Source organism: Cricetulus griseus, chromosome 2, assembly GCF_003668045.3.
Source record: "Cricetulus griseus strain 17A/GY chromosome 2, alternate assembly CriGri-PICRH-1.0, whole genome shotgun sequence".
Taxonomy (NCBI): domain Eukaryota; kingdom Metazoa; phylum Chordata; class Mammalia; order Rodentia; family Cricetidae; genus Cricetulus; species Cricetulus griseus.
The window spans coordinates 288,364,345-288,390,697 of NC_048595.1; the positions used below are offsets into that span (position 1 = coordinate 288,364,345).

Below are 26,353 nucleotides of genomic sequence, written 5' to 3' on the forward strand. Positions count from 1 at the left end.
CTGTTTAAGAGTTCTCTTTGATGGCTTCCTGTCTAGGCTGTTACTTTTTGGGAGTAGGATGGGGTGGTGAGGGGTAGGGGTAGGAAATCTTATAGAAGCCTTCTCTGTCCCTTCTTTCTCAACTGTGAGTCTTCAGTCCTCGATACCCCTGCAGAAGCAGCTTCCTTACCCGTTACAGTCATTGGGAGAGAGAACTTGGACTCCATGTGGTCTCCTGAGTCAGCACAGGTCCTGTACCTCAGCATGGAGCCTGGACATTTTAGTGAGACTGAATTTTTAAGCATTTGAACATTTAAGGAGAGATGAGGCTCTGAGCCTGCCTGACTGCTGGCAGGATTTGGGTCCTGTGGTTGAGGGCTGAGGGTCTCAGTTGCTCACCCATCATCATCTGTTTGCCCTCGTTCTTACCTTCTTGCTGCATGTGCTTCTCCACAAGTCCACTTGCTTCATGAGGAGGCCCACAAAGGAGAGAGAAGCCCAGTAGGTGGGATACCAATCCTATGTGATGTGATCACAGAGTCCTCATCAATGGCATTGGCCACTTGATCTATTCTAGGTGAATCAGTGCTTCTGCTCAAGGCTACTTAACAGTGACCTGCTGTCCCTGCAAAATGACGGTCCCTTTTGAACTTTTGAGACAAGATCTCATGTAGCCCAGACTGATCCCAAACTTGGTTGTGTAGCCAAGAATAACCTTGGATTTCTGATCCTCTGGCTGCCGGGATTACAGGTGTGCACTCCCGTATCTGGTTTATGTGCTGCTGGGGATGGCACCCAGGCTTCATATGTGCCAGCAAGCACCGGACCACTGACAAACCTAGGCCACAGAAGGCTCATCAGTACATGCGCTCCTCAGAAGGTCCTGAGAGATAGGGGGAGCTCAAACCTGTTTGCCTGCTCCCTCCTCCCAGGACTGAGCCCTGGCTCACTTCCCAGAAGAGCAAACAAGGCTTGGGGAAAGACTGATGTACTCCCTGCCCTGACCCTCACACTGGTATCATGGGATAAAAGGTTGTTTCTGGTTGGTTGCCTTCCAGATGTATTGTGCTTGGACAGCAGCTTGATTTCAAACCACCCCAGTTCCAAGAACTTTAAATAAGACGCTGTATGAAGCCCTGGTGGCAGTCAAGAGCAGGTCTGGCTAAGTTGCTGAGGGCACCATCCAGCCATGCTGTCTGTGGATGATGTCCTGGAGCAGGTTGGGGAGTTTGGCTGGTTCCAGAAGCAGGCCTTCCTGTTATTGTGCCTGATCTCAGTTTCCTTAGCTCCGGTCTATGTGGGTATCATCTTCCTGGCCTTCACTCCTGGCCATTATTGCCGGAGTCCTGGAGTGGCAGAGCTGAGCCAGCGATGTGGCTGGAGCCTGGCAGAGGAGCTGAACTACACCGTGCCGGGCTTGGGGTCTTCGGGTGAGGCCTCCTTCCTCAGCCAGTGCATGCAATATGAGGTGGACTGGAACCAGAGCACCCTTGACTGTGTGGACCCCCTGTCCAGCCTGGTTGCCAATAGGAGCCACTTGCCACTGAGCCCCTGCCAGCACGGCTGGGTGTACGACACTCCTGGCTCCTCCATCGTCACCGAGGTACTAATGGGCTCTGCATTTTGGGTAATGTAGAGATTGAGAGCAATTCCTGGATGGGTCAGTGTCTTTCTAGGGAGGAAGGAGAGGTCTAATTTCCTGTATTCTGTACAGTAGCAGGCCCTGCCCTGGTCTCTGTGTTCTTCCCACAAAGGACCAGAGAGGCCACTGAGGCACAGTTGCTATGTGGAGAGCCTGTTCTTTTTAAAATTTATTTTACATGTACCCATGTATGTGGATATGTGTATGTGTTGTGTCCTGGTATCTGTGTGTGTATGTATATGTGTATGTGTGTGTTTTAAGGTCAGAAGACAGCTTGTAGGAGTCCTCTCCTCCAACCCTGTGGGTCCCAGGGATTGAACTCAGGTTATTGGGCTTGGCAGCAGGCCCCTTTATCTTTTGAGGACCTCATGACTCAAGAATCGCCAAATCTCTGTAACTTGTTGACACATCTCAGAATATACAGATTTCAGCTTCCCTGTCCTTGGTGTTGTGGAATGTCCCCATCTCCTCAGGTGGTGATGAGTGGTCTAAACAAGGACCATTGGGATAGTATGGGAATTGCCTTGGCTCAAGTCAGACTGTGTGACACCAGCTCTTATTAGCTGAATATATCTGGGTAAGTTCCTCAGTTTCTCTGAGCCTTGATCTCCCTGCAGGCAAGCAGGATTATAATAATTTCATCCACTATAAGGATCAGCTAGGGACTGGGCAGATGGTCACAAACATAAATACACTGTTTGTGGGTGTTAGATGGTGTGACTTGACTTTGAGAGTCTTTATTTTTGTTTATTTGTTTTGAGACAGGGTCTCACTATGTAGCCCTGGTTAGCCTGATTAGCCTCTTTGTAGATCAGGCTGAACTTGAACTCATAGAGTTCCTCCTACCTCTGCCTCCCGAGTGCTGGGATTAACCGTGCGCATCACCACACTCAGAAAGATAGTTTAGGAAAAAGTGCCACTAGATGTTTTTCCCTTTTGTAGATTGCTCTGAGAGTGTGGGCCAGTTTGTCCCATGGAGAGGCCTCAGGCCCAGGCTTGGAAGCTGTTTTAGCAATATCTTGCCTGTGGCCAGAGCACAGCTTACCTGACCTGAAAGGTTGAGGCCATTGTCCTCCTCACCCATGTCTTGCACCCTCACATAGACTGCTGGGGTTTCTTCCCCTTTCCTCCCCTTTACTTAGTGTTTTAATGTCAATACAGGTAGGACTGCTCCTGAGAGGAGTCCCTTCCCCTCGGCCTGCTCAGTGCTCCCTCTGGCCACCTGCAGAATGTCTGCTGGACACCTTAATGTATGTGCTTGGATGTGGATATCAGCTCTTGGGGCATCTTCCAGTGACAGACACCAAGTCAGACGGCTTACCTTGCAAGGATGGGCTGCTGGGAAATCTAGGGACTGACCAACACTGTCTCCTTGGTCCCAGGCTTCCCTCTGCTTGGACTCAGACTGGCTTCCAGCATGCTATATAGTCAAGGATGGTCTTGAACTTCTCATCCTCCAGTCTCTACCTCCTGAGTAGTGGGGTTACAGGTGTTTATATACCACCACATAGCTTATGCTGTCCTGGGACTAGAACTCAGGACCTCATGTTTACTAGGCAAATACTCTACCAACTGCGTTATATTCCCTAGGCCCACCTGAGTTCCTTTCTTGGCCTCCTTGTCATCCCCCACCTCTTGTGAAGCCTTAAACCCTACCTCCATCTGGATTCTGAGCCACCCACCAGGTCTAGATAGAACTCTATCTAGATGGACCTCTATCTAAATGGACCAAACTCTTCCATTTGGTGTTAGAGTAGGGTTGCTATGTTTAGCAATAAAAGTGGGGCATTCCCAGTTAAAATTTGAGATAAACAACAACTGCTTCTATGTAGCACAAACTGGCCTCAAACTCACACTGATCCCCTTGCTTCAGCCTTCCAAGTGTTGGGAATGAAGGTCTGAATCGACATACCTGGCTAACATCTATATCATGTGTCTTGGAGACATGAGACTCTGTGTTAAAAAACCAAACAACCCACAAAAAAAGACAAAAAAGGTAAAGTGACTTGAGAAGCATCATTGAACATGGGTGTTATGGGACAGAAAGACAGGATGTAAGAGACACTGTGTGTGGGGTCTATGAGTAGTGTCTAATTTAAGGTTCCTGGCTTAGGGAGTAGGATAGGGAGCTATGGAGCCCTGGATGGGAATCTGGAGGATGTGGCCACATGGGAAGGGATGGTGCCCTGCAGTGTCAGGGACAGATGCAAGAGGACAGAGACTATTTTAGGAAGAGATGACTGTCCACACACACAGGGAGGCTTCCATGACCCTAAACTAGAGCTTGGTGAATTGTATAGTGGTATTCAGAGGGACAATGACTTTAGAAGAAAGAGCACTGTACCGGTCTGAGTTTGAAAGTCAGTGGTATCTATCTGGAAACATTCCAGGGTAATAAGAAGCACAGATGTGAGGGAAAATAGGTAGCTTATTTGGTGAGCCACTTACTGTGTAATCATGGGGACCGTTGTGTAAACCTAGACTTTGAGTTCAGATGCCCAGAACTCCTGTTAAAAGCTAGGTATGGTAGCGCATAACTGTAACCCCATTGCTCCCGGGGAGAGATGGGAAGTGGAAATAGAAGGTTCCCCCAAACCTTGTGGACCAGCTAGCCTGGTATACGCAATGGTAAACCAACAGAGAGGGCTGATGAGATGGTTTGGCTGGCAAAGGTCCTCACCACCAAGCATGACTACCTGAGTTCAGTCCTTGCAACTCATATGATGGCAGGAGAGGACCAACTAACTTGTAACATGAATTAATAAATGACTCAGAGACTGATATTGGGGTTCAAACTTCAAGCTGAATATCAGAAAAGTAAAGCAGCTGGCCACTAGCTTCTTACCTCTACCTCAGGCTGAATGGGCTGGTTCTATGTCATGAGCTCTCACCAAGCCTCAGACTGTAACCTCTCCTCAGAGTGGCTGGAGAATGAATGCCTGATACTCAATTCTGATATTGACTTGTATACCTCTCATGAGTCCTGGGGTTAAAGGTATGAGCTATAATTCTCTTTTAGACTGATTCATTCTTGTGTAGATCTGGGTGGCCTTGGACTCACAGAGATCCATCTATCTCTTAATCCTGAACCCTAGGATTAAAGGTGTATACCACCACCTCCTAGCTTCTGGCTGCTGGGATTAAAGGTGTGTGCCTGGCTTCTATGATCTGTGGCTGACTTTGCTTTCTGAATCCTCAGGCAAGCTCTGATATCCACAAATGCATGTGTATCACACAGTAAATATATTAAAAAAAGAGAGAGGCCTTGCCCTAAACAAGGTGGAAGGTAAGGACTGATACTCAAGGTGGTGTCTGACTTCCACATGTACACCATGGTATGTGCATACCTTCCATCACACACATGTATATACTCATCATACACACACGTGTACACACACCATGCACATATACACTCATTACATACACACACACACACACACACACACACACACACACACACACACACACACGAAAAAATAAGATGGAAATTGACAGAGGAAGATATTTAATGTTGACCTCTGACCTCTGTGTACAGGCACACACAAATGTGCACACATACAAACGAGCACATGCACATATGACATGCACATGCTGCGCACATACGAAAGAAACTGAGCTGTGTCAGGGCAGGAAGGCAGTAGAGACAGGTGCTCTCTCCCATTTATTTCTCCCCTCCAGCTGCTTTCAAACCGCCCTTGCCTCACCACTTATCCTAAACCAGAGATCAGGAGCTAAGTGTAGTTACTCATTTCTGCAGAACTAATTTTTAACTCATCATTACCTTGGACATTGGAACTTCCTTTAGGGAGGTAGATGGGTGACCTTTGTTTAGGTCCTACCCCAACACTAGGGACTGGGATCATAATAACCCCTGGGGAAGGGATAAGATGTTCCTTAGCTTTTGTTGCCCTTACCTGTTCTGTGAGCCTCAGTTTCACCACAGCCCACACACCAGGCTAGAGAGAGCCACTCGTCCTACTAGCTGTGAGCATTGAGCAATAGCGAGCAGCCTTTGGACAGAGGTGAGCCGAGGTGGCCACGTGGATACTTCCCAAACTTACTTGCATACACGATCCACTGAGGAAGGGTGTTTGAATAAGAGCCTTGGGTGACTCTGATGAGGCAAACTATGAAGATTGTTTTGTATACTGGAAAAGTTGCCTAGCTCTGGTGCAACTCTAGTGGGCATAGCAGATAGGCCCAGGAACCCCCACCCCCTCCTTCCTTGCCTTTCTGCAGGCCCAGGTAGGGGCATAAAAGGATGAGTGGAGTTGAAGAGTGGGAGATCTAGCCACTGATGCTGGACAAGTCTGGGGAGTGTTGATCCTCAGAGAGCAGTGGTCTTGGCAGGTGAGACTGAATCAAGATAGCTGGACTTCCTCTGCTATGGCAGCTGTCTGGCTCCACACATAGTTCCAGGGTAGAGTGGCCGTCTTCAACCTTTGAAGAAGGGGACAGAATATCCTACAGCATCACTAACTTGCAAAGATCAGATTGAGAATTGTAGCGTGAAAAATAAAAGACCCAAAGACTGATGTTGGGGCTCAAGCTTCAAGCTGAAGATCAAAGAAGCAAAGCAGCCAAGCCAGTAGATCTCACCTCTACCCAGCTGAAATGGCAATCCACAAATCCTCAGAGACAAAAGCTGTCATTCAGTTCGTGTCTCTTCCTTCTTTTATTCCTTTCTCTGCCTAGACATATCCTCCTGTCTCCACTTACTCTTTTAGACTGATTCAGTCTCCTGTGGCCCTGGGTGGCCTTGAACTCAGAGAGATCCATCTGCCTTTGTCTCCTGAGTCCTGTGTACCGCTACTGCCTGGCTTCTATGGCTAACTAGTGTGGCTGCTTTGCTATTTTGACCTCCACACTTTAATAAATCATAAACTATATCACCACAGAAAACCAACAGTGGCCAAGAAGGGATCAAATTGATGCCTAGGGGCAGTAGTCCCATGGGCCTTTCCTGCCACGTGACTTTACTGACAGAACATTGTCATGGGACACAGAGTGGAACTACAAAGGCACAGCTGGGTGGATGAAGATATAGAGCCTTGGATGCCCAGGTGACACCCAGGAGTGATCTGTCCCAGTGTATCCTCTTCAGATACACTGGAGAACTCAGGACTTCAGAGGGGCACACTGAAGTGTCTGCGAGACATGTACCTCACAAGGTGTGTTAGGCTGGGGTAGGTGGAGAGAATTAGAGCAACACTGTTCAGGAGCTTGTCACCTCCCAGAGCAGTGTCTGGGCACAGGTTGGTGGATGTCAAGGTGGCCATTTCTTTCTGGTATTGAGTGGCAATGTGTGATCTCATGTATCTTTCAGAAAAATGAGGGACTGGGTCAAAGAATGCCTAGGCAGGTCAATAGATCTCTGCCAGCTGAGCATAGCCTCTCTAAGACTTGACTCAGAGTGTTTGACCTTGTGACAGGTAAAGGATATAGCTCATATGCCAATTTTAGAATCACTGGATAGCTAATACGATCTTAGCATTTAAACTAAAACGGCTCATCATTGACTAATTTCTTACCTCCCAACCTCACAGCAACCCTGGAGGGACACAGTATGAATGTTTCAGGAAACCAGGGTCTCAAGTTGCTAAGTGACTTGCTGCTGTCATACCCCATGTGTTGCTCTAGGCTGCTAGAGCCATGGCTGCACATCACAGAGCAGAGTGGAACAAAGATTTCAGGAGGGTAAGAAGAGCTATGCCAGCTCTGGGGAGGAGAGGTCCCATTCAGTCCTAGTGCTCAGCCTCCTAGGGTCTCTCCTGTCTGCCCCACTCAGCTGTGCAGAGAACGTGACCTGCTGGACACAGGCCTTGAGCCCTGCTCAGGATGTTCCCTGCTGCCCTGTGCTTTGGCCAGGAATGTCCTTACCCTGCCTTTCTCCATGTCTAGGCCTCTAAACAGGTCACGTCTAGGCCTGTTCTTTTTTTCTGTCTCCAACTTAATTCTATCCCTAGAGCTTGACATGTAGGACTGCCCCTCTCTCTCAGACTCTACCTCCACTGTCTTGACTCTATCTGAGCCCTTCTGTTCCATTGCTTCCCACAGCTCCTTTAGCAATAGAGTTAAATTAAGTATACAATATCTTCATGCTCTGAAAAACAAGATTTTTTTTTTTTTTTTTTTGAGACAGGGTCTCATGGAGTCCAGACTGGCCTTGAACTTACTATATAGCTGCAGATAACCTTGAATGCCTAATCCTTTCGACTCTGCCTTCCTGTCTATACTCTCCCAGTAGTGATGTCACAGCCTGTTTTTCTCTGTGTAGCCCTGGCTGTCCTGGAACTCATTCGATAGACCAGGCTGGCCTTGGACTCTGAGGTCTGAGATCTTCCTGCCTCTGCCTCCCCAGTGCTGGGATTAAAGGCACATGCCATCACTGCCCAGCATGTGCCCAGCTGTTTTATATGGGTGCTGGGGATCTGAACTCTGGTCTTCATACTTGCCCACCTTACCCACTGAGCCACAACCCTGGCTCTTGGTTGTATTTCTCTATGTAGAACTTTCTTGGCAGCTACAAACTCCTCTGAGGATGTTTAACTGCTCTTGCTCCTTTTAGAACGACACTTTGTCCAATGGTAGCCAACAACCAATGGCACAGCCATCAACAGCCAACTACCAATGGCAAAGCCAACAACCAATGGCAAAGCCAAAAACAACCACCTTCACTTTCACAAAGACGTCAAGAAGAAGCTGGGCATGGCGGTGCTAGACCTATGTTGATGTTTCCTGCATCTTGGAAAAGTGTGTTAAGCACAACTGATCCAGCCTGAGGGGATCAACTTCTGTGGATCAGCTAGCTTGTTTCCTCTGGTAGAGGATGGGAGTGGGGCTCTGGCTTTCCCAGGAGTCTCAGTTTCCTTCTCTTTCCACTGCTGCAGTTTAACCTGGTATGTGGAGACGCCTGGAAGGTAGACCTTTTTCAGTCCTGTGTGAACCTGGGCTTCTTCCTCGGCTCCCTGGTTGTGGGTTACATTGCAGACAGGTATGTGAAGGCAGTCCATTTGAGCCAGCCTTTGGTGAGTGGGCAAGGGTGAGAGTATTGTTGGTCAGAATCTATCGTGAAGAGTTCTGCAGAAAGAATGTTACAGTAGGGGCTTCAGGCTGCTGGGACTGATGGCAGAGAAGCCAGGCAGTTGTGGAACGGGTGTGCAAAAGGGAAAGAGAAGTATGGCTGAGAGAAATAGAATGTTATGCTTTGAGCAGGGAGGTGGCCATGGCCAAGTCTCAGCTGTTTATGGGTCTGCACTACTGCCAGAGTTAGATGTTCTAACTTAGATGCATGGAATTTGGAAGTGTGTTTAAATGGTCTAGGAGATACTCATAAAGGCTGTCAGGTAGGCATGTGGGGTATACGCATACCTGACCCCGGATTCCTAATCCCTCCCATGCACCCTTCTGTCTCTGCAGGTTTGGTCGTAAGCTGTGCCTCCTGGCGACTACTTTGGTCACTTCCCTGTCGGGCGTGCTGACAGCTGTGGCCCCAGACTACATATCCATGCTGCTCTTTCGCCTGCTTCAGGGCATGGTCAGCAAGGGCAGCTGGGTGTCTGGCTACACCTTGAGTAATTACACAGGGCTGGGGGGTACCTGGGTCCCTGAAAGATAGGGGTGAGAGAGCAGGGGATGTTTGTGGGCTCTAGGGAAAGGGAGGCAGTTAGTTGAGAGAGAGAGAGAGAGAGAGAGGCAGAGACAGAGACTGAGGCTGATATTGTATAGGTGTGAGCTCCTTTTCTCTCAGCAGTCCTATTGGTGAGGGTAGTAGGGGGATGTGCAGGAAGTGAGGTACGTAGAAGAATATTTTAATGTTGTAGAAGAACCAACAACTCCCCCCAAGCCAGACTACAGACACTACTGACTTGAATGAAAACCTAGGATGATATTTGACAGCTAGATATAGAGACAAAAAGAGGTTCTGCCTTGAGAAGTAGTGACTCACTATTGAGGTTCAGGTAGTGCAGGATAGCCTGAAACACCTGTACGGTGGTAATGAGTGGTTAAGAAGGGCGATTCAGGGTTGAATCTACATTCCAGGTCTGAGCAGTTGTGGGATTTTAGGCATGTTAATTCATTCTCTGTGCCTTAGTGTTTTAGAAATGAGGATGACTGTTGCTTTCATCCTGTGGGTTGTGAGAAATAGGTATGTCACTGGGCATCCAATTGGTCCCAGAGCAGTGGTGGGCATGTAACCAACTCTGTGAAGATGGCTGGTGCTGCTGTGGGCACTGTGGTAGGGTGTAGGGGCTCCACAGTAGATAAGATGTCCCCTTTGCTTGCCACAGTAGATTTGCCTGCTTAGATCTCAATGCTAGAGATGGGCCTACTGACAGATGCCAATTCGGGTTTAGCTGGATGTGGGAGGAGTCTCAGAGGACTTCTGTCACCTGGTGATTCTGTTGGCTCCGGGACACGCTGCTCCACCCCCTCCTGCTCACTAGTGGCTTTCTCAGTCTCCTTTCTTGACTACCTAGAATGGAGGACCTCAGGACATTGTACTGCTGCAACCCCAAGACTGTTTCAGCTGTAGACCTTTCTTAGTCACACACAGTAGTCTCCTGCCAGCTGCTCAGACTATCCACCCGACCATTCCACCACTGCCTTGTATCCCCATATTCCCTCAATGAATCTGTTATCAGCTTTAGTTTTGAAATATGCCCATAGGAACCCACTGGTTTCACAGCCTTGACTACTCCTAGCCTTACCATCACCTCATCTCCATGTATATTTCCTGACTGCATGCATATTCGGTTCTCAACGCCTTAGCAGAGGAAGCCTTTGTGGGCATAAACTCGTGGCACTCTGCTGTCAATGTGACCACACCTTAGTGCCCTGCAAGCCCCCAGGGTTTCTTGTTGCACCCCTAACACAGCCTTACTCCTTTGCCTTTGTACCCCACCCTTCTTCCCACCTAGATCTCCACACAGTTCCTTCACCACACCTTATGGTACCTTTGCCCCCAGGACGCGCTCCTCCAGTATCTGAGAGGCTGAGCCAATCCCTTCCCCAGTGACTTTGTCCCATCCACTTACCTGCCCACCAATCTTGTGTAAAGCGGAAGTCCCTCTGCACTTGCAGCCTCAAGTGAGCAACTGGCTTATATAATTGTGTTTGACTTATTTATCTCCTATTCGGAAAGAGAATGCCTTCCATCTGGGAACAAGAGACTTCATTTACCTTCCAACCCCAAGAACTGCATACCAGGTTCACAGAAGGCATGCTAAGATACTTGTAGAATTAGTGAGTGTGCCAGAACCCTAGGAGACTTTCCAGCTCAGCTGGGAGATTCCATGAGTATTTGGGGAGGAGAGACTTGAGCCTTGAAGCAAGGCAAGGGAGATATATACAGTGAGGAAGAAGGCAAAAGAGGAGCACCAAGAGAAAGCCTGGTGACAAACTGGCCTGGTAAACCTGTAGGACCAGGTAGAGTGGCATTCGGCCAGCGAGAGGCCAGACAATAAAGACTGGGCTTAGGAGAAGGAGAGGTGGAAAATGTATAGATGCAGAAAAAAGCTGGGGGGAGGGGTGGTGAGGCGAGGTCTGTGGCTGGCAAGAAGCAAGAGTCAGGAGCAAGCCCACCTCTAGGGCTCTCTTCTCTGGAAACTGCCCATGACCACCATCTCTGTTTCAGTCACAGAGTTTGTCGGCTCTGGCTACAGAAGAACAACGGCAATCCTGTACCAGACGGCCTTCACAGTGGGGCTAGTGGGGCTTCCCGGGATAGCCTATGCCATTCCACACTGGCGCTGGCTCCAGCTGGCGGTCTCCCTGCCCACCTTCTTCTTCTTGCTGTATTACTGGTAATGCACCCCCTGCCAGAGACAAGGTGACATTCCTGCTTCATGCTGTGTCTGCTAGGCTCTGGGGGCACGGAGGGCTGTCCTGATCTCTGCTACTACACAGGTCACCTTCCAAGAGGCACGAGCCCTTGCTATCACTTCTGTGGTCTGGTGCTTGCATGCTATGCATGTCTTTCTTCTGATGTGCCCAGGTCTCCTCACAATGTAGGCTGCTGTCCTTACACAGAGTATGTCCAAATTTGCCTCACCCTCAGATAGGCAGGGGTGATACTATAAGGAAGCCCAGAGGCTGCCTTCCCATCTCAAAGGAAGTACACCTTCTTCTAGAAACACAAGGCAAGCCAGCCACAGGGAGACTGGCCTCAGGAGTCAGCCCCGAGCCAGTATCAAATAGCACTTATTACCCAGAGGCTCTGGGAAAACTTGGAGACAGTCTTCATACAGTATGTAGCATGGGGGAGACAGACGAGAGTGGACGCTTCACTGCCATGGCCGCTACAACCTGCAGTTCCCAGAGTTCCTCTAGAGATATCACTTCAAGTCAGGTCATCTCACTTTGTTGCCTGATTTCCTTCCTCAGTCTCCTGCCTCCTCTTCTGTCTCACTTCATGTTTCACAATGTGCCCATTAGAGAGGCTCTGCCTGCCTCTCATCTAACTACACAGGCACTTGATCTCCGTTAAAAGAACTTACGAGTGAGTTAGTGAATGGAAGGGCCCAGCTGGCTGCTGCCAGAAGTGTCAGTCTTATTGTCTGTGCTTTGCAGGTCCAAGGGATAAGCAACCTCCCAGAGGTAGGCAGTATTGTGCAGGGGAGAGGCCGCTGCAGGGGAAACTACCTCATCCATGCAGCTTTTGCCAGTTTTACTGAGGACAAATCTTACTTCAGGGGATACTGGGCTAGGCTTAGCCTCTACATGGAAGCTGGTACCTGGGTGGGTGGTTGGGACTGAGAGGAGCCTGTCCTCTCTCTGCAGAGTGAAAAGGGGTTTTCTGTGAGAAACGACCCTGGCTCCATTTGGATGTTTAACCAGGGCATACCCAAGTTATGGGAGGCCATCGCATCAGTCTCAATCCCTGAGCTGCAACTTCCCAGTGCTGTGTGAAATGGCTTGAACTGGATATGGTGATGAATGCCTGTAATCCCAGCTCTCAGGGTGGGGGTAGGCGTGGAGGATGCTGAGGCAGGAGGATTGCCATGGGGTTCAAGGCCATCCAGGCTATGTAGGAAGTACCCAGCTGTCCAGGAATACATGCAAAGACCCTGTTTCCACGCGATCTCAACGTAAAACTCAGAAGCAACAGTCCCTGTTTCAAAACAAAAAAAAAACAAAAAAAAAAGAAAAAAGGTAAACGTGAAAGGAAGGAGAAATAGTACATTGTTCACTTGATTTTAGGGCGAGTAAAAGCTTTGTTTGGGAATAGCATGGGCCTTGGTCAGCAGTTCTTGTACCTATACATGTAATATGTATGTGAAGCACCTACTCAGTGCCTGTAGAACAGGGCTCCCAACTTCTAAGAGAGATGGGACCCTACTTCACAAAAAAAGAAGGATGCAGGACATCCTTGATCCCTTCAGCTTTGGGGATCTCAGCCAGTGGCCCCAAGTAACAGTGACCTATAGAGATCATGTATGGGCCACCCAGAGAGGGTCACATGGCATGGGCCACAACTGCTCACTACAGCCCAGGCCTTCCTTTGCAAGCATCTCTGGGAATCACTATTCTACCTGAGGATCTTGGCCTCTCTGAGTCATGCACTGCACCGCTCTCATCAAGGGCTAAGGTGGGGTGAGGTCTTGTGGGAAGGCACTACAGTTATGAGCTGTGTCTGCAGGTGTGTGCCAGAGTCCCCTCGATGGCTGCTATCCCAGAAGAGAACCACACAAGCCATAAGGGTTATGGAGCAAATTGCTCAGAAGAACGGGAAGGTGCCCCCCGCTGACCTGAAGGTACTGGAATTCAGAAGGGGTTCTTCCCTTTGTGGATTTGGGGCTGCCTCATGATCTACATGGGACCCCCTCCCTGCGGGGGGACTGTTGTGTGCACACAGACCAAGTGTAGTGAAGACTGACTCTCTTCCCAGATGCTCTGCGTTAAGGAGGATGCCTCAGAAAAGCAGAGTCCTTCCTTTGCAGACCTGTTTCGCACTCCCAGCATGAGGAAGCACACCTTCATCCTGATGTATTTGTGGTGAGTGCTCTACCTACACATCTCCCCCCTAACCCCCCCCCCCCCGGGGGGTTACTCTGTTGCTGTCCAAATTCAGGTACCAATAACCCTGTAGAAAGAGCATGATGAGGAGCTGAGTGGTCATTGGGCTGGAGTCTTCTCATGTTTCAATAAGAATGGGTGCAGCCGGTGTTGGTGGTGCATGCCTTTAATCCCAGCACTTGGGAGGCAGAGGCAGGCAGATCTCTGTGAGTTCGAGGACAGCCTGGTCTCCAGAGTGAGTGCCAGGATAGGCTCCAAAGCTACGAAGAGAAACCCTGTCTTGAAAAACCAAAAAACAAACAAACAAACAAACAAACAAACAAACAAACAAACAAAAAAGAATGGGTGCAAGGTCAATGCCGAGAAGGGTGAAGAAGCGTGAAGGGTTTCTGAGGCTACCTCAGTCTAAGTGTCTTATGTCTTGGGGGCAGCTGAGTGTTGACTTGGTGTGGGGTAGTGGAGAAGGTTCCAAAAGCTCAGAGCCACCTTTAAGTAGGAAGTACCCTCCCTCACATCTAAAAACTTTGTGGCCCACCTCTGGGTCCTTGTGCACACTTGGTTCATGGACAAGGACCTTTTAGCATATAGATGTATTTGTCCCTGTGCCCACCAATGGCAGTTTGCGCCTCCTCATTGTTTTCATGAGGAAGAATTCTACCTGTTCTCCCAGAACATCAGTCAATCTTCAACACAGTCCTGCTTTAACCTGAATCTTCATTATTATTATTTTGATTTTTCAAGACAGGGTTTCTCTGTAGCTTTGGAGGCTGTCCTGGAACTCACTCTGTAGACCAGGGTGGCCTTGAACTCACAGAGATCCACCTGCCTCTGCCTCCTGAGTGCTGGGATTAAAGGGGTGTGCCACTACCACCTGGCCTTCAACTTGAATCTTAAGCTACTCCCTGAGCAGCCATGGCTGAGCTGCTGTGCTTTGGACCCCCTCTCTTACATAGGGACTGCCCTGCTGACCTATTTGCTTTTCTGTGCTGTTTTAGTGGAACAAAAAGCTGAGTAGTCGGGTATTACCTGGCACATAGTAGGCCTGTGGCAAATGTTTGCTGAATGCTGAGTGAGTAATTATAGTTCCATGGATTCCGCTGATCCCTTTAGACACCAGGCCTGCCTTAGCGCCATTCACCTCTCTCGTCTTGGCTGTGTGGCCGTAAGAGAGTACCTTCACCAGTCTGTGACACAGGAAACTTATCATGCGAAATAATATGTTGGTGGCACACAGCTTTAATCCCAGCACTTGGGAGGCAATGGCAGGAGGATCTCTGTGAGTTCGAGGCCAGCCTGGTCTCCAGAGCAAGTGCCAGAATAGGCTCCAAAGCTACACAGAGAAACCCTGTCTCGAAAAACAAAAAACAAAAAACAAAAAAAGACACAAAAAAGAGAAATAATATGTGGAGATCACAGGCAACTGGAAATGAGTGCGATGATCTGTGTAAAGGGCCTGGAACAGTGGTGAACATAGCTGTTGGAAATTCTTAGCACATTTTAATGTATGTATATTAAATTCCAGGGTCTGCCAAAAGATGGCAGCACTAATTCACTGATTGGTTGACCAGTTAGACAAGTTTTTTCTTAAATGTGACAGTGGGGGTTGACAGCCATTTTTTGGGGCGGGGGCTGGGATAAAACAAGTTTCTTATGCATTAAAATCTTACCATTGCAATGCCAATTTGGATGCAATGGTGTCAGTTTCCAGAATAGTATCATTTCCCCTTAGTGATACTAGATCCATCGAGTTTGGACTTGATTGAGCTCCTGATTTAATGTCTTCATTGACTATGCAACATGGATCATGAGTTGCTGTCCTTTCCTTGAATATAGATGGAGCTGATATGGTGGGTGAACCTGAATGTTTCTGATAAAGACAGTGCTGTGGAGCCAGAGACCTAGCAAGTCAAGCTGTGGATCCTTGACTTTGGAAGGACTATGCTGGTGCCCATGACAATATTCCTACCTTTGCTATGTGTCAGAAGCTATATTAGGCTCCTTTATCTGTTATCTCAGTAAATAGTCACAACAGAGCGATATGCTACCTGCCAGCACTGTCCTACTCACAGGCGAGAAGAGAAGCAAAGAGCTGTTGGTCACTCAATTTCCCCACAGTCACACAGCTTATAAAGAGACCCAACACCAGGCCCTACACACTCACTTGCTGTCTGCACCTGCTTTCTACTTTGTGGGCCTGCAGGAGTGTTCCAGGTCACTCTGTGTGGGGCTCAGCACAGTTCCAGACACCTGAGCTTGTAGCAAGCAGGAGTATCCAGCTGAAATCTCCCCCTCCCTTCCTGTGTCAGATATCCTGGGGGGGAAGTTTTAACAGTAGGTGTCTTGGGGATATATGTAAGATACACTGTCACATCGGCAGGGACACAGCTTCCTATCAGAGACCCTCGTAGGACACTTTCCATGTTACCCTAGCACATCTTGTAGCAAGTGACACGTCCTTCTGTCCAGCTGGCTGGGGTCCTTAGGGATGGCTTTTGACTTGTGGTCTCTTCTGCAGGTTCTCTTGTGCTGTGGTGTACCAGGGCCTCATCTTGCATGTGGGGGCCTCGGGTGGGAACCTCTACCTAGACTTCTTGTACTCTTCTCTGGTGGAATTCCCTGCGGCCTTCATCATCCTTGTCACCATTGACCGCGTTGGCCGCATCTACCCGATGGCCATCTCAAATCTGGTGGCAGGGGCAGCCTGCCTCATCATGATCTTTATCCCACATGGTAAGTCCATCTTAATATCACTTCCCGGGTCATTGAATTTCGGGATGTGTTGTAACTCTCTGATAAGCTTCTGGAATGAGAACAAAGGCAGGGGGTTTCCTTGGCTGGACTTGAAACAGTTTTAGACTGAAGTGTAGCAAACATATACTAGGCACATTCTAAGTGAATGACTCAATGTGTTAAACATACAGACATCAGGTAGCAGAACTCAGAGTCTGAGGATACTTCCAGTCTTTAGTGTCCCTTGCAGTCCTCAGGATCAATACCAGTGCTTTGCCAACCACCTCTCCTGACCTCTGTTGCCACAGATTAGCCCAGGTAGATAAACAGAGCACCTAGAATGTACCCTGCTGACCTGTCCATTATACGGGTGGGGCTTGTCTATGTTGTCACATGACTGACTGTGTAGACTGTTTTTTCCCCCTTAGCATTGTATTGCTCCTTATAGAGACATCATACCATGTGGTCTTCCCTACTGATATTGCTTGTGGTGTTTGTTGCCCATTGGGAGTAGAGCTGTGCTACATAGTTCTGGGTAGACATGGGTTCTTTGTTCCCTTGGAGACATGTCTGTGAACATACTGTCAGAATCCGTAGGGACACTCGAGTTTAGCTTCAGTGGACACCTGACAGCTTTCCAAAGATGACCAGGCCACTTTCTGCTTCCCCAAGCAGTCCCACCTCCAATGGCAGTCAGGTGGTGGGTGTGAGCATTGCTTCATAATTCTTACAATCCGAGACAAACACCTGCAGAGAGGGTCCAGGCAGAGTTACTCAAGGAAATCTTAATTTAAGTTCGTAAATGGCTTTTCATGTTGTAAACAGTAACTCCTATAAAGGCTGAGCTGCTCTTTACCCTTTTTATTGCTGTGTCCTGCATTGTGCACCTGGGGAGCCACTTTGGTAGTCTATCATGCCGGGTGTTACAGAAAAGACCAGAAGGTATTTGTCTTTTCTCAAGAGTCATATTGGGCAGGACATGATTGGTAGTGTGTGTGTGTGTGTGTGTGTGTGTGTGTGTGTGTGTGTGTGTATGTGTGTGTGTGCATGCGTGCGCACTTGTGTGTGTCTGTGTTTGTGTGTGTGGGATTCTGTCTCTGTGTGTATGTATGTGTGTATATCTGTGTTTGTGTGTGTGTATGTGTGTGTGAGTGTATGTGTGTGTGTGTATATATATATATATATATATATATATATATGTATCTGTCGTGTTTGTGTGTGTGAGTGTGTGTCTATCTGTGTGTGTATATATGTATGTGTATCTGTGTTTGTGTATGTGTGTATCTGTGTGTGTATGTATGTGTGTGTATCTGTGTTTGTGAGTATGTGTGTGTATATATGTGTGTATATCTGTGTGTATGTGTGTGTGAGTGTATGTGTGTATATATGTGTGTGTATGTGTGTGTGTATGTGTGTGTGTGTATGTGTGGGTATCTGTGTATGTGTATGTGTATATGTGTGTGAGTGTATGTGGTGAGTGTATGTGTGTATATGTCTGTATGTGTACAATCAGCGGGAGAACCCTATGGTACCTCTAAAATAAGACCTCTCATCTCCCCCATTTCCCTATTTCTAGAATCCTGAGTAAGATTCTTGAACAGCATGACATTGATGGCAGGAGGAGGAGTGCAGAGGGCTAAGACCATCCTTTGCTGCCTATCAGAGCTAGGGCATTGTTGGTCCCAGCTCAGCCCAGTCCAGCTTCTCTCCTGTTGACTCCAGCTCACATAGGGAGCATACTTGCTCCAACCATCTTTCTGTTTCTTCCTAGAGCTGCATTGGTTGAATGTCACTCTCTCTTGTCTGGGCCGAATGGGAGCTACCATTGTGTTGCAGATGATCTGCCTGGTGAATGCTGAGCTGTACCCTACATTCATCAGGTGAGGCCACAAATGGCAACGGACACTGGAATAGCCTCTGGACAGCTAGGCAGAGAGCAGTGTTTCTAAGACATTTCTGGAAGATGCTTCCAAGGGTGGGTCACTGTAATAGTTCCTTTCGTTGCTGCAACAAAATACCTCGCCAAAGTGATTTAAGAAAGGGAAGGTTTACTCTGGCTCACAGTTCAAGGGGGTACAGTTCATCAACGTGGGGAAGGCGTGGCTTGCCGGAGTAGGAGGCTGGCTGGTCACACTGCCTTGGCAGCCAGGAAGTGGAGAGTAAACAGCAAGTGGGGTCAGACTAAGGCCCGCTGGTGGTGGCTCAGTTTCTTGTCTTTGGAGAAATGGTAGTTAGGTAGCTTTCCTGTGATTGGCTCTGTGGTTGTTGGGTTATGGTTTTTGATATGTTCTGCATATCAGCCCCTCATTAGATCCTGGACTTGTATGTAATCACCTTCCATTCCAAACTCTGCTTTCCCACTCTGGATTGCTTCCTTGATGAACAGAAGTTTTAAGTTTTCATACAGTCCAACCAACATCTCTTTTATTTTTGCTGTCTACACTTGGGTGGGTTTGTTTTTGTTTTGTTTTGTTTTTTGTTTTTGTTTTTTTTCTTAAAATCTCACATATGCAGAGTGAAATTGGCTTTTTCTAAAATACGGTTTGATGAGCTTGGGTGACCAATGTATAGCACGCACATGTACGTTTGTTTATGTATATTACTCTTTAACTCTTGGCACAACCGAAACAGAGCATATTCCCATTGTTGCCACCAAGTTTCTTCATGCTTCTTCACAGCAGTCCTCTTGTAGCCTCATTCTGTCCACATACGTTTGCCTCATCTGGACCACCAGCAAATAAAAGTCACGACATGTGGCCCTTTGTCTGGCTTCTGTCACTAGTTATGATGAGCTGTATTTGCCTCAACATGTTTGTCAATGCCTTGTTCTTTCCTGAAAAGTGTTCCAGAATGTGGATGTTTCAGTATTTGCTTCTCCATCAGCAGGTGAACCTTGCTGCCAGCATAGGATGATAATGAGGTGTTACTGTCAACACCTATGCAGAGCCTTTGAATGGATTCATGTTTTTATTTGAATCGGATAAATACAGGGATGGAATTGCAGGGGCATACTTAGATATGTGTGAGTTTAATTTTATTAGAAAAAAACCCCTATTTTCCAAAAGATATTCCACCTTTTTCATCCTCCAGATATGTGTTGGGGATTGAGGTCAATTTGGTGTGGCCACTTTGAGGTCCTCTTGGGAGGTAGCTTTACTTTTCCGATATCTGGATAATGCCCAGTATCTGTGTGTGAGCTCATTGCCTCCAGTGTTTTAAGAACTTAGTTGTTAGAGTTATTTAAAACACGTTTATCAGCTGGGAGGTGATGGCACATGCCTTTAATCCCAGCACTCAGGAGGTAGAGGCAGGCAGACCTCTGTGAGTTCGAGATCAGCCTGGTCTACAAGAGCTAGTTCCAGGGCAGCCTTCAAAGCCATAGAGAAACCCTGTCTTGAAAAACCAAAAGTAAGTAAGTAAGTAAATAAATAAATAAATAAATAAAATCTTCTCCCCCATTAGGCTTGGCAGCAAACACCTTTACCTTCTGATCTTGGTCTCCAGCCCTAAGATCTCAACTTGAGGAGAAGATTATTTTAATTGTGAAAGTAACTACTTTATTTGAACTTTTTTTTTTTTTAAAAGGACACTATTCTAACCTGCCCTTGGGTAGAATCTGGCTTATTACCTTAAATTCTTTTTTTTCCCCTGTATAAATTATTTCTGCTCCATTTGTTTTGTGACAATGTGTAAGAAATACTCCAGTTTCATTAACCCCTGCTGCTCAGTGACTCAGAGAACACAAATGACTCAGCCTACTCTTTCATGTCTTCTGCAGTTCCCTTATCAAAGATGTATTTTAGATTGTTGTTTACAAAAAGTTGCTTGATCTGAGTACAAGGAAACCAAGGCAAATTAGGAGAAAACTTTTCCAGGCCTTCCAGGGCTACATAATGAGACCCTCTCTCAAAAACCAAAACCAAATCAAACCAAACCAAAATTAAAACCCAAAACAAATAGGAACTACAAAAACCAAGAGACAGAGGTTGGGGGGAATCTTCTGTATTAGTACTTTTGAGCTCAGAGTCTGAAATAATCAGGACAAATAAGTCTACTGTCACAACTGCCAGATCCAGAGAAATGGTCAAAAGTGCTATGTGTTACTGTAACAAAATACCCGAACTAACCAACTTTTAAAAGGGAAAGATCTAGCTTAACTCCTGGTTCCAGGCAGAGGTTTTAGTCTATGATCACTTGACCCTGTTGCTGTGGGGTTGGGGCTCAAGGCAGCACAAAATATCCCAACCAGAGAGATAAACAGAGACAAGGAAGAGGAAGGACTGGGCTTCCCATCGCCCACTTAAGGCATACTTCTGTTAACCCAACTTCCTTTTATTAGACCTTACCTCCCAAAGGCTCCATTATCTCATTATAATGTGGTGATACATTGCTTGTACAAATAAGAGAATGGAGCTTGCCACTAGCTAACCATGGAGGCCTGGAGGTCTGTACAGACAGACAGTAAGTGAGATAGCTGGGATATAAGCAGGGAGAAACAGGAACTTGCTCTCTTGTCTGCTGAAACTTGAAGGAGGTAAGATATGGCAGTGGCTTGCTCTTTCTCTCTGATCTCTCAGTATTTCCCTCTATCTCTGACTCCAGGTTTTTAATTATCTAGACAGACTAAGAACTCCAGTTCCAGTATAGCACCACCAGCCAGTGACCAACTGTGTGACACACAGGCTTATCTGAACACTTCCCTAAACAATAGCAGTTACCAAGTGCCCGGTCCTCTATGGAGGAGGCCAAATGGTACCTTCCTGAATGCTCCTTTCCCCTGTGCATTGAGTGACAAGTATTCACAGACAGTAGGAGTGGAAGCTGGATGTCCAAAACAAACTTTAAACCTGATGCATACACAGCCATGTGAGTTCCAGTATTTACTGTCAAGAGAATCAAATGCAGATGGCAAAAGGCATTTGTTTCAGCCACCCATTACTTTGTAAACACTCCCGATTCAAAGAAGGACTATTTGAGCCACAGGACCATACTCACAAGGGAGTCCGAACAGCTCTCTTCACACTCTGAGCATCACACTCATGTGGTGTTGATAGCAGACATGGCCTGGTATGAATCTGGGTCTTCTAAGCTTAGCCACACACGTATATTGTGCTCTCTTTCCAAATAACAACACATCACAGTCCTGGGACAGGAGTGGGGTAGAGCTAAAGTTTAAGTCAGAGAACAAGTATGATTGATCATCTTCCTCGGGCCCTTAGCTGGCCTTGAGGAGTGTGAGGGCTAAGCATATGAGAGTACAATTGCAGACATAGGCTGTCTTTTCAGCTGCTGGAGCAGTGGTAAGCCCATACCTACCTCTGTGCTCACCTGTCACCTTCTTTCCACACAGCTCTTCCCCAGCCCTGTGAACACCCAATCTTGTGCTTGCTCTAGGATGCTGTGAACACCTTGAAGATGAAACATGAACATGACTTGTTGCATCTCTGTGTCTCCCCAGGAATCTTGGGATGATGGTGTGCTCTGCCCTGTGTGATCTGGGTGGGATCTTCACCCCCTTCATGGTGTTCAGACTGATGGAAATTTGGCAAGCCTTGCCCCTCATTTTGTTTGGTAAGACTTCTCAGGCTATTCCCTCTTTCTGGCCTGGTGGAGGGCATTGTGTGAGCAAGCAGTAGCTGCTTGTGGACTGAGAGTCAAGGATGGTGCATGGGCTTCAGCTGTTTCCTGACTCTTTTTGCCTTGCATTTCAGGAAATAGTAAGATGTAATTCCCATGGAGTGGCAGGGGATTTTCATCTTGTGGCACCAGCCTCCATCAATCCATCCTGCAGTCTACAGGCTGATAATATTTTTATGTAATCGGCTGCTTTCTTGTGCATTTAATTTCTTTTTAAAAATTTATCTTTATTTTATGTGCAGTAGTTTGCCTGTATCAGGGTGTCAAGTCTCCTGGAATTTGAGTTACAGACAGTTGTGAGATGCCATGTGGGTGCTGGGAATTGAACCCAGGACCTCTGGAAGAGCAGCCAGTGTTCTCAACTGCTGAGCCATCTCTCTAGCCTTGTGCATTTATTTTCTAATTTGTTTGCATTGAACATGTCATTGCCAGGGGTATGATGGTGTTGAGTGATTATCCCTTTCTGAGTGTGGTGCTGCTCATCTGTTATCCTAGCACACTGGAGACCGAGGGAGGACAACCACAGATATAAGGGCCTACAAGCGCTATATGTGAGACCCTGTTTCAGAAAGTGAGGAGAAGGACGCAGGAAGACACATAGGAATCAACATTCTGTGTCCTCTTTGTTGATAAAGCTGGGCTGGTGAAAGAGGATCAGAATACCATTTCTGTCTCTCAACACAGAGAAGGAGGGCTCTAAGACATGCTCACCCCCCCACAGAAGGCTGTCTGGGTGTGTGCAGAAAAATGCCATGCCTGGCACAGGCAAATGCAGGGGAAAGACAGGGAGGGAGAGGAGGGAGTTAGAGAATGGGTTGGAGAGAGAGGGAAGTAAGGGAAGAGAATAAGAAAGAGATGGGGAAGAAAGGAAGGAGGGAAGGGCACAAGAAAGGGAGGAGGGAAGGAAGGAGAAGTAGAGAGAGTAATAAGAAGGACATATATAGGTTGGTCATGCTCTGCAACTCTGTCTCCATCCCTGTCTCTATACTTATGTACCTATTATCTGTCATCTCTGTATCTATGTGTGTTTCTGTATTCTTTTTCTTTCTCTTTTATGCATGTATGAATTTATTATCTGTTCATGTATTTAACACATATCATTATCATCTGACTAGGTATCTATCATCTATCTATCTATCTATCTATCTATCTATCTATCTATCTATCTATATACCTACCTGTCATCTATAAACAATCAACCAACATATCTATCTATCTATCTATCTATCTATCTATCTATCTATCTATCTATCATCTATGTATCTATTATCTCTTTATATGTCATATATCTATATTAATAAATATATCATCTATATATCATCAATCAATATCTATCTATCCATCATCTATCACCTAGCTATCTACCAATGCATATACTTTCTATTTATCTATCATCTATCAGTCACCTGTCATCATCTTTCTATCTTAAATTTTATTATCTCTAAGTATACCATTACCTCCAGTTCTTTCCTGAATATTCTTGATAATTTTCAAAGACAAACAGCACCTCCTCCCCACCCTCTCTGGCTCACTGCTCTCATGTAAGGGCCATGAGCCCATTCTAACACTCTTCCTTGGACTCTGTTTCATTTGTAGGGGTTTTGGGCCTGACTGCTGGGGCCATGACATTTCTTCTTCCAGAGACCAAGGGTGTGGCTTTGCCTGAGACTATTGAAGATGCAGAGAACCTAAGGAGGAGGAGGTGAGGGGTGTGATACTGGGACAGAAGGGTGTGGCCTCATCACAGCATCGGTGCACACTCTTGTTTACTCTTCCTTAAGGTTTTGGGAGAGCTTTTCAGATGTTTGGGCTTGGATTGACCTCCAGAAATGCTGGAGATGGGAAAAGATCTCATCTACTGAGCTCTGCAAGGAAAGCAAAAAAAACAGACCCTGCTTCTTAGTGGACAGTTGTCCCACACTGCATCAGGGACACTGGACAGTTGTCCCATGTTGGCCAGGGGGACTAGACAATATGTTTCCCCACTCCTTCTAAGGTCCCAGTGACCAGCAAAACTTTGATCCTCCCAAACTTAATCCTGGGGAGCAAATGAGTTTATTAGGCTTACTTACAGATGCTGGGTTAGGGGTTATAAGTAAGATCACAGGTGACCCCAAAGCAGTAGCATTGGAAAGTCAATGCTTGCATGGATGGAGGACCTTCTTCTAGGCTTCCTCAGTGTATAATATATACTCTAGCTCCTCCCTGAGACCCCAAGGCCATATATAATTGGAGCAGGACTGCCAACAACCTGCTGGGAGGAGTGACTGGATACTTAGAGGGTCTAATGAGCCTTTCCATACCCTCCTCCTAGGAGGGAATGCCAACAGTCCCAGTTGTGATGTTCTTTGCAGATACAGCACTGTCTGATGAAGACAGTGGTTGTTCTGCTTGGAGGATAGTACTGTTCAACACCCATCAAATCCAGCTAGTGCTGCCTGTTGGAATGTTGACTGACCTTGTTGGCTTGATCTTGTTCAGGTCTTGTGTCAATAACCATAGTTGCAGTGAACTCATGAGTGCAATGGTCATGTCATATCATGTCTAAGAGACAACACTCTTACATAGCACCCCCCCCCCAGATTTTTATTTTCTCTGTCCCATCTTAAGCAATATTCCGCAAGTTTCAACGTTGCAAATTTCTTTATCAAGATGCTGACCACTGCCGGGCATTGGTGGCGCACGCCTTTAATCCCAGCACTTGGGAGGCAGAGGCAGGTGGATCTCTGTGAGTTTGAGACCAGTCTGGTCTCCAACAGTCTCCAAAGCCAAAGCCACAGAGAAACCCTGTCTCAAAAAAAATAGATGCTGACCATTAAGCTGAGCAGAATGGCTCATGAGTGTCATTCCAACACTTGAAACTCTGAGGCAGACTCACCTATATGGTGATTTTGAGACCAGCATTTTTACATAGTGTATGACAGGCCAGCAACAGTTATATCACAAGACCTGTTTCAAGTATCAGGTAAGCAAAATGATGATTGTTTATTCACTAACTTTAATTTTTATTTATGGTTGCTACAGGAAATCAAAGGCCAAAGAAAACACAATTTATCTTCAGGTTCAAACAGGCAAATCACCAGATATGTAACAGGGACCCTGTGCCAGGAGCTGAGTAGCAGAGAGAAGGGGACTCACCACTTGGAGAATTCCCAGAAGCCTTTGCATTCCCATACTCTTCTATGTTGCCCATTCCCAATGAATATTAACCCTAAAGAGTTTTCTGAAAGTGCATTGTCTTGTTTCTTTTGACTTCTGAAATGCCCTGGTTGTCTTTGACCCATCTGTCTGTCTGTCCTGGTAAAAAAATGCTGTTATTGTTGTTACATAACTGTTTAAGTTCATAACTTAAAGCAGTGGGTTTCAACTTGTGGGTTATGAACCCCAAGAAACCATTGGAAAACACAGATTATGATTTCTAACAGTAGCAAAATTATAGTTATGAAGTAGCAATGAAAGTAATTTTATGGTTGGAAGGTCACCACAACATAAAGAACTGTATTAAAGGTTCATAACCTTAGGAAGGTTGAGAACCACTGCTCATTTAATAGGTCCTATAGCCTTTAAACATGACTGCCCATGCTTTTCTGTAGTAACTGCTACATTTGTTTCTGAAGGAAAATAACTTTGCACATGTGAGTATTTACGTTGTCAAAAGCATTTTAATTAGGGGCAACTTTAAAGGGAGTTAGTTTTTTAAAATGGCAGCTCCCAGTCATGTTCATTACATGTGATGGGGACAAATGTATTACCAGACCAGAATTACTATGCCCCTTTTGGAAAGACATTTCTCCTACCTATGTTTTGGGAATAGGTTGTTCTGCTCCACTCCTGTTTTTGGTTTTTATTGGTGAAGTCAGAAGGTTTACTTCCATGGCCACAGTGCAATATTACAGTGAAAAGGAAGTCATTTTGTCTAGAAATTAGTGTTTGGGTTGTACATGAGCTATTTGGACTCATGTCTATTGTAGATAATACCAGCAACATCAGATAGAGACCAAAGGCAGGAGGTTGGATGAACTGTCTGGAAGGAAAAGAGATTAGAATAAAGCCCAGGATGATATGAAAGAACAAGTAATTCTTTAATATGAAGAACTGGGAAATTGCTGGCAAAAGTGCAGACATGTAATGTAAGCCACTCCTCACCGAGCTGCTCACAGGAGGAAACAGTGTGTTTCCGTTCCTCCAACATGCAAATCTGGTAGAAGACATGCCTGCTCTTAGGAGATTCAGTCCTACTCAGCAATTTAGTGATTTCAATGTGCCAGGAACTCAATGTCTGCCATCTGAAGAGCAGATGTGGACTTTCCATCTTGGTGTGTGTGTGTGGTTGGGAGGGTATTTATT

The 26,353-nt window shown here is 46.6% G+C and overlaps 1 protein-coding gene across 1 annotated transcript; it reads left to right on the forward strand.

Moving 5' to 3' along the window:
• Positions 1-1,168: 1,168 nt before the first annotated feature.
• On the forward strand, positions 1,169-25,264 carry Slc22a1 (solute carrier family 22 member 1). Its single transcript, XM_027401096.2, has 11 exons — positions 1,169-1,582; positions 8,512-8,615; positions 9,041-9,195; positions 11,259-11,427; positions 13,263-13,377; positions 13,512-13,618; positions 16,155-16,369; positions 18,141-18,249; positions 21,828-21,940; positions 23,603-23,708; positions 25,031-25,264. Exons 1-11 carry the CDS (start codon positions 1,169-1,171, stop codon positions 25,095-25,097), a joined length of 1,674 nt encoding a protein of 557 aa, XP_027256897.1. The 3' UTR covers positions 25,098-25,264.
• Positions 25,265-26,353: the final 1,089 nt, after the last annotated feature.

What these genes read in the sequence shown, in the direction of transcription:
- Slc22a1 (XM_027401096.2), top strand. Translation starts at nt 1,169, where the DNA reads ATGCTGTCTGTGGATGATGTCCTGGAGCAGGTTGGGGAGTTTGGCTGG. An exon ending in GGTGTCTGGCTACACCTTGA is followed by an intron (nt 9,196 to 11,258) that starts GTAATTACACAG and finishes TCTCTGTTTCAG; the next exon opens with TCACAGAGTTTGTCGGCTCT. An exon ending in GAGAACCTAAGGAGGAGGAG is followed by an intron (nt 23,709 to 25,030) that starts GTGAGGGGTGTG and finishes TGGTTGCTACAG; the next exon opens with GAAATCAAAGGCCAAAGAAA.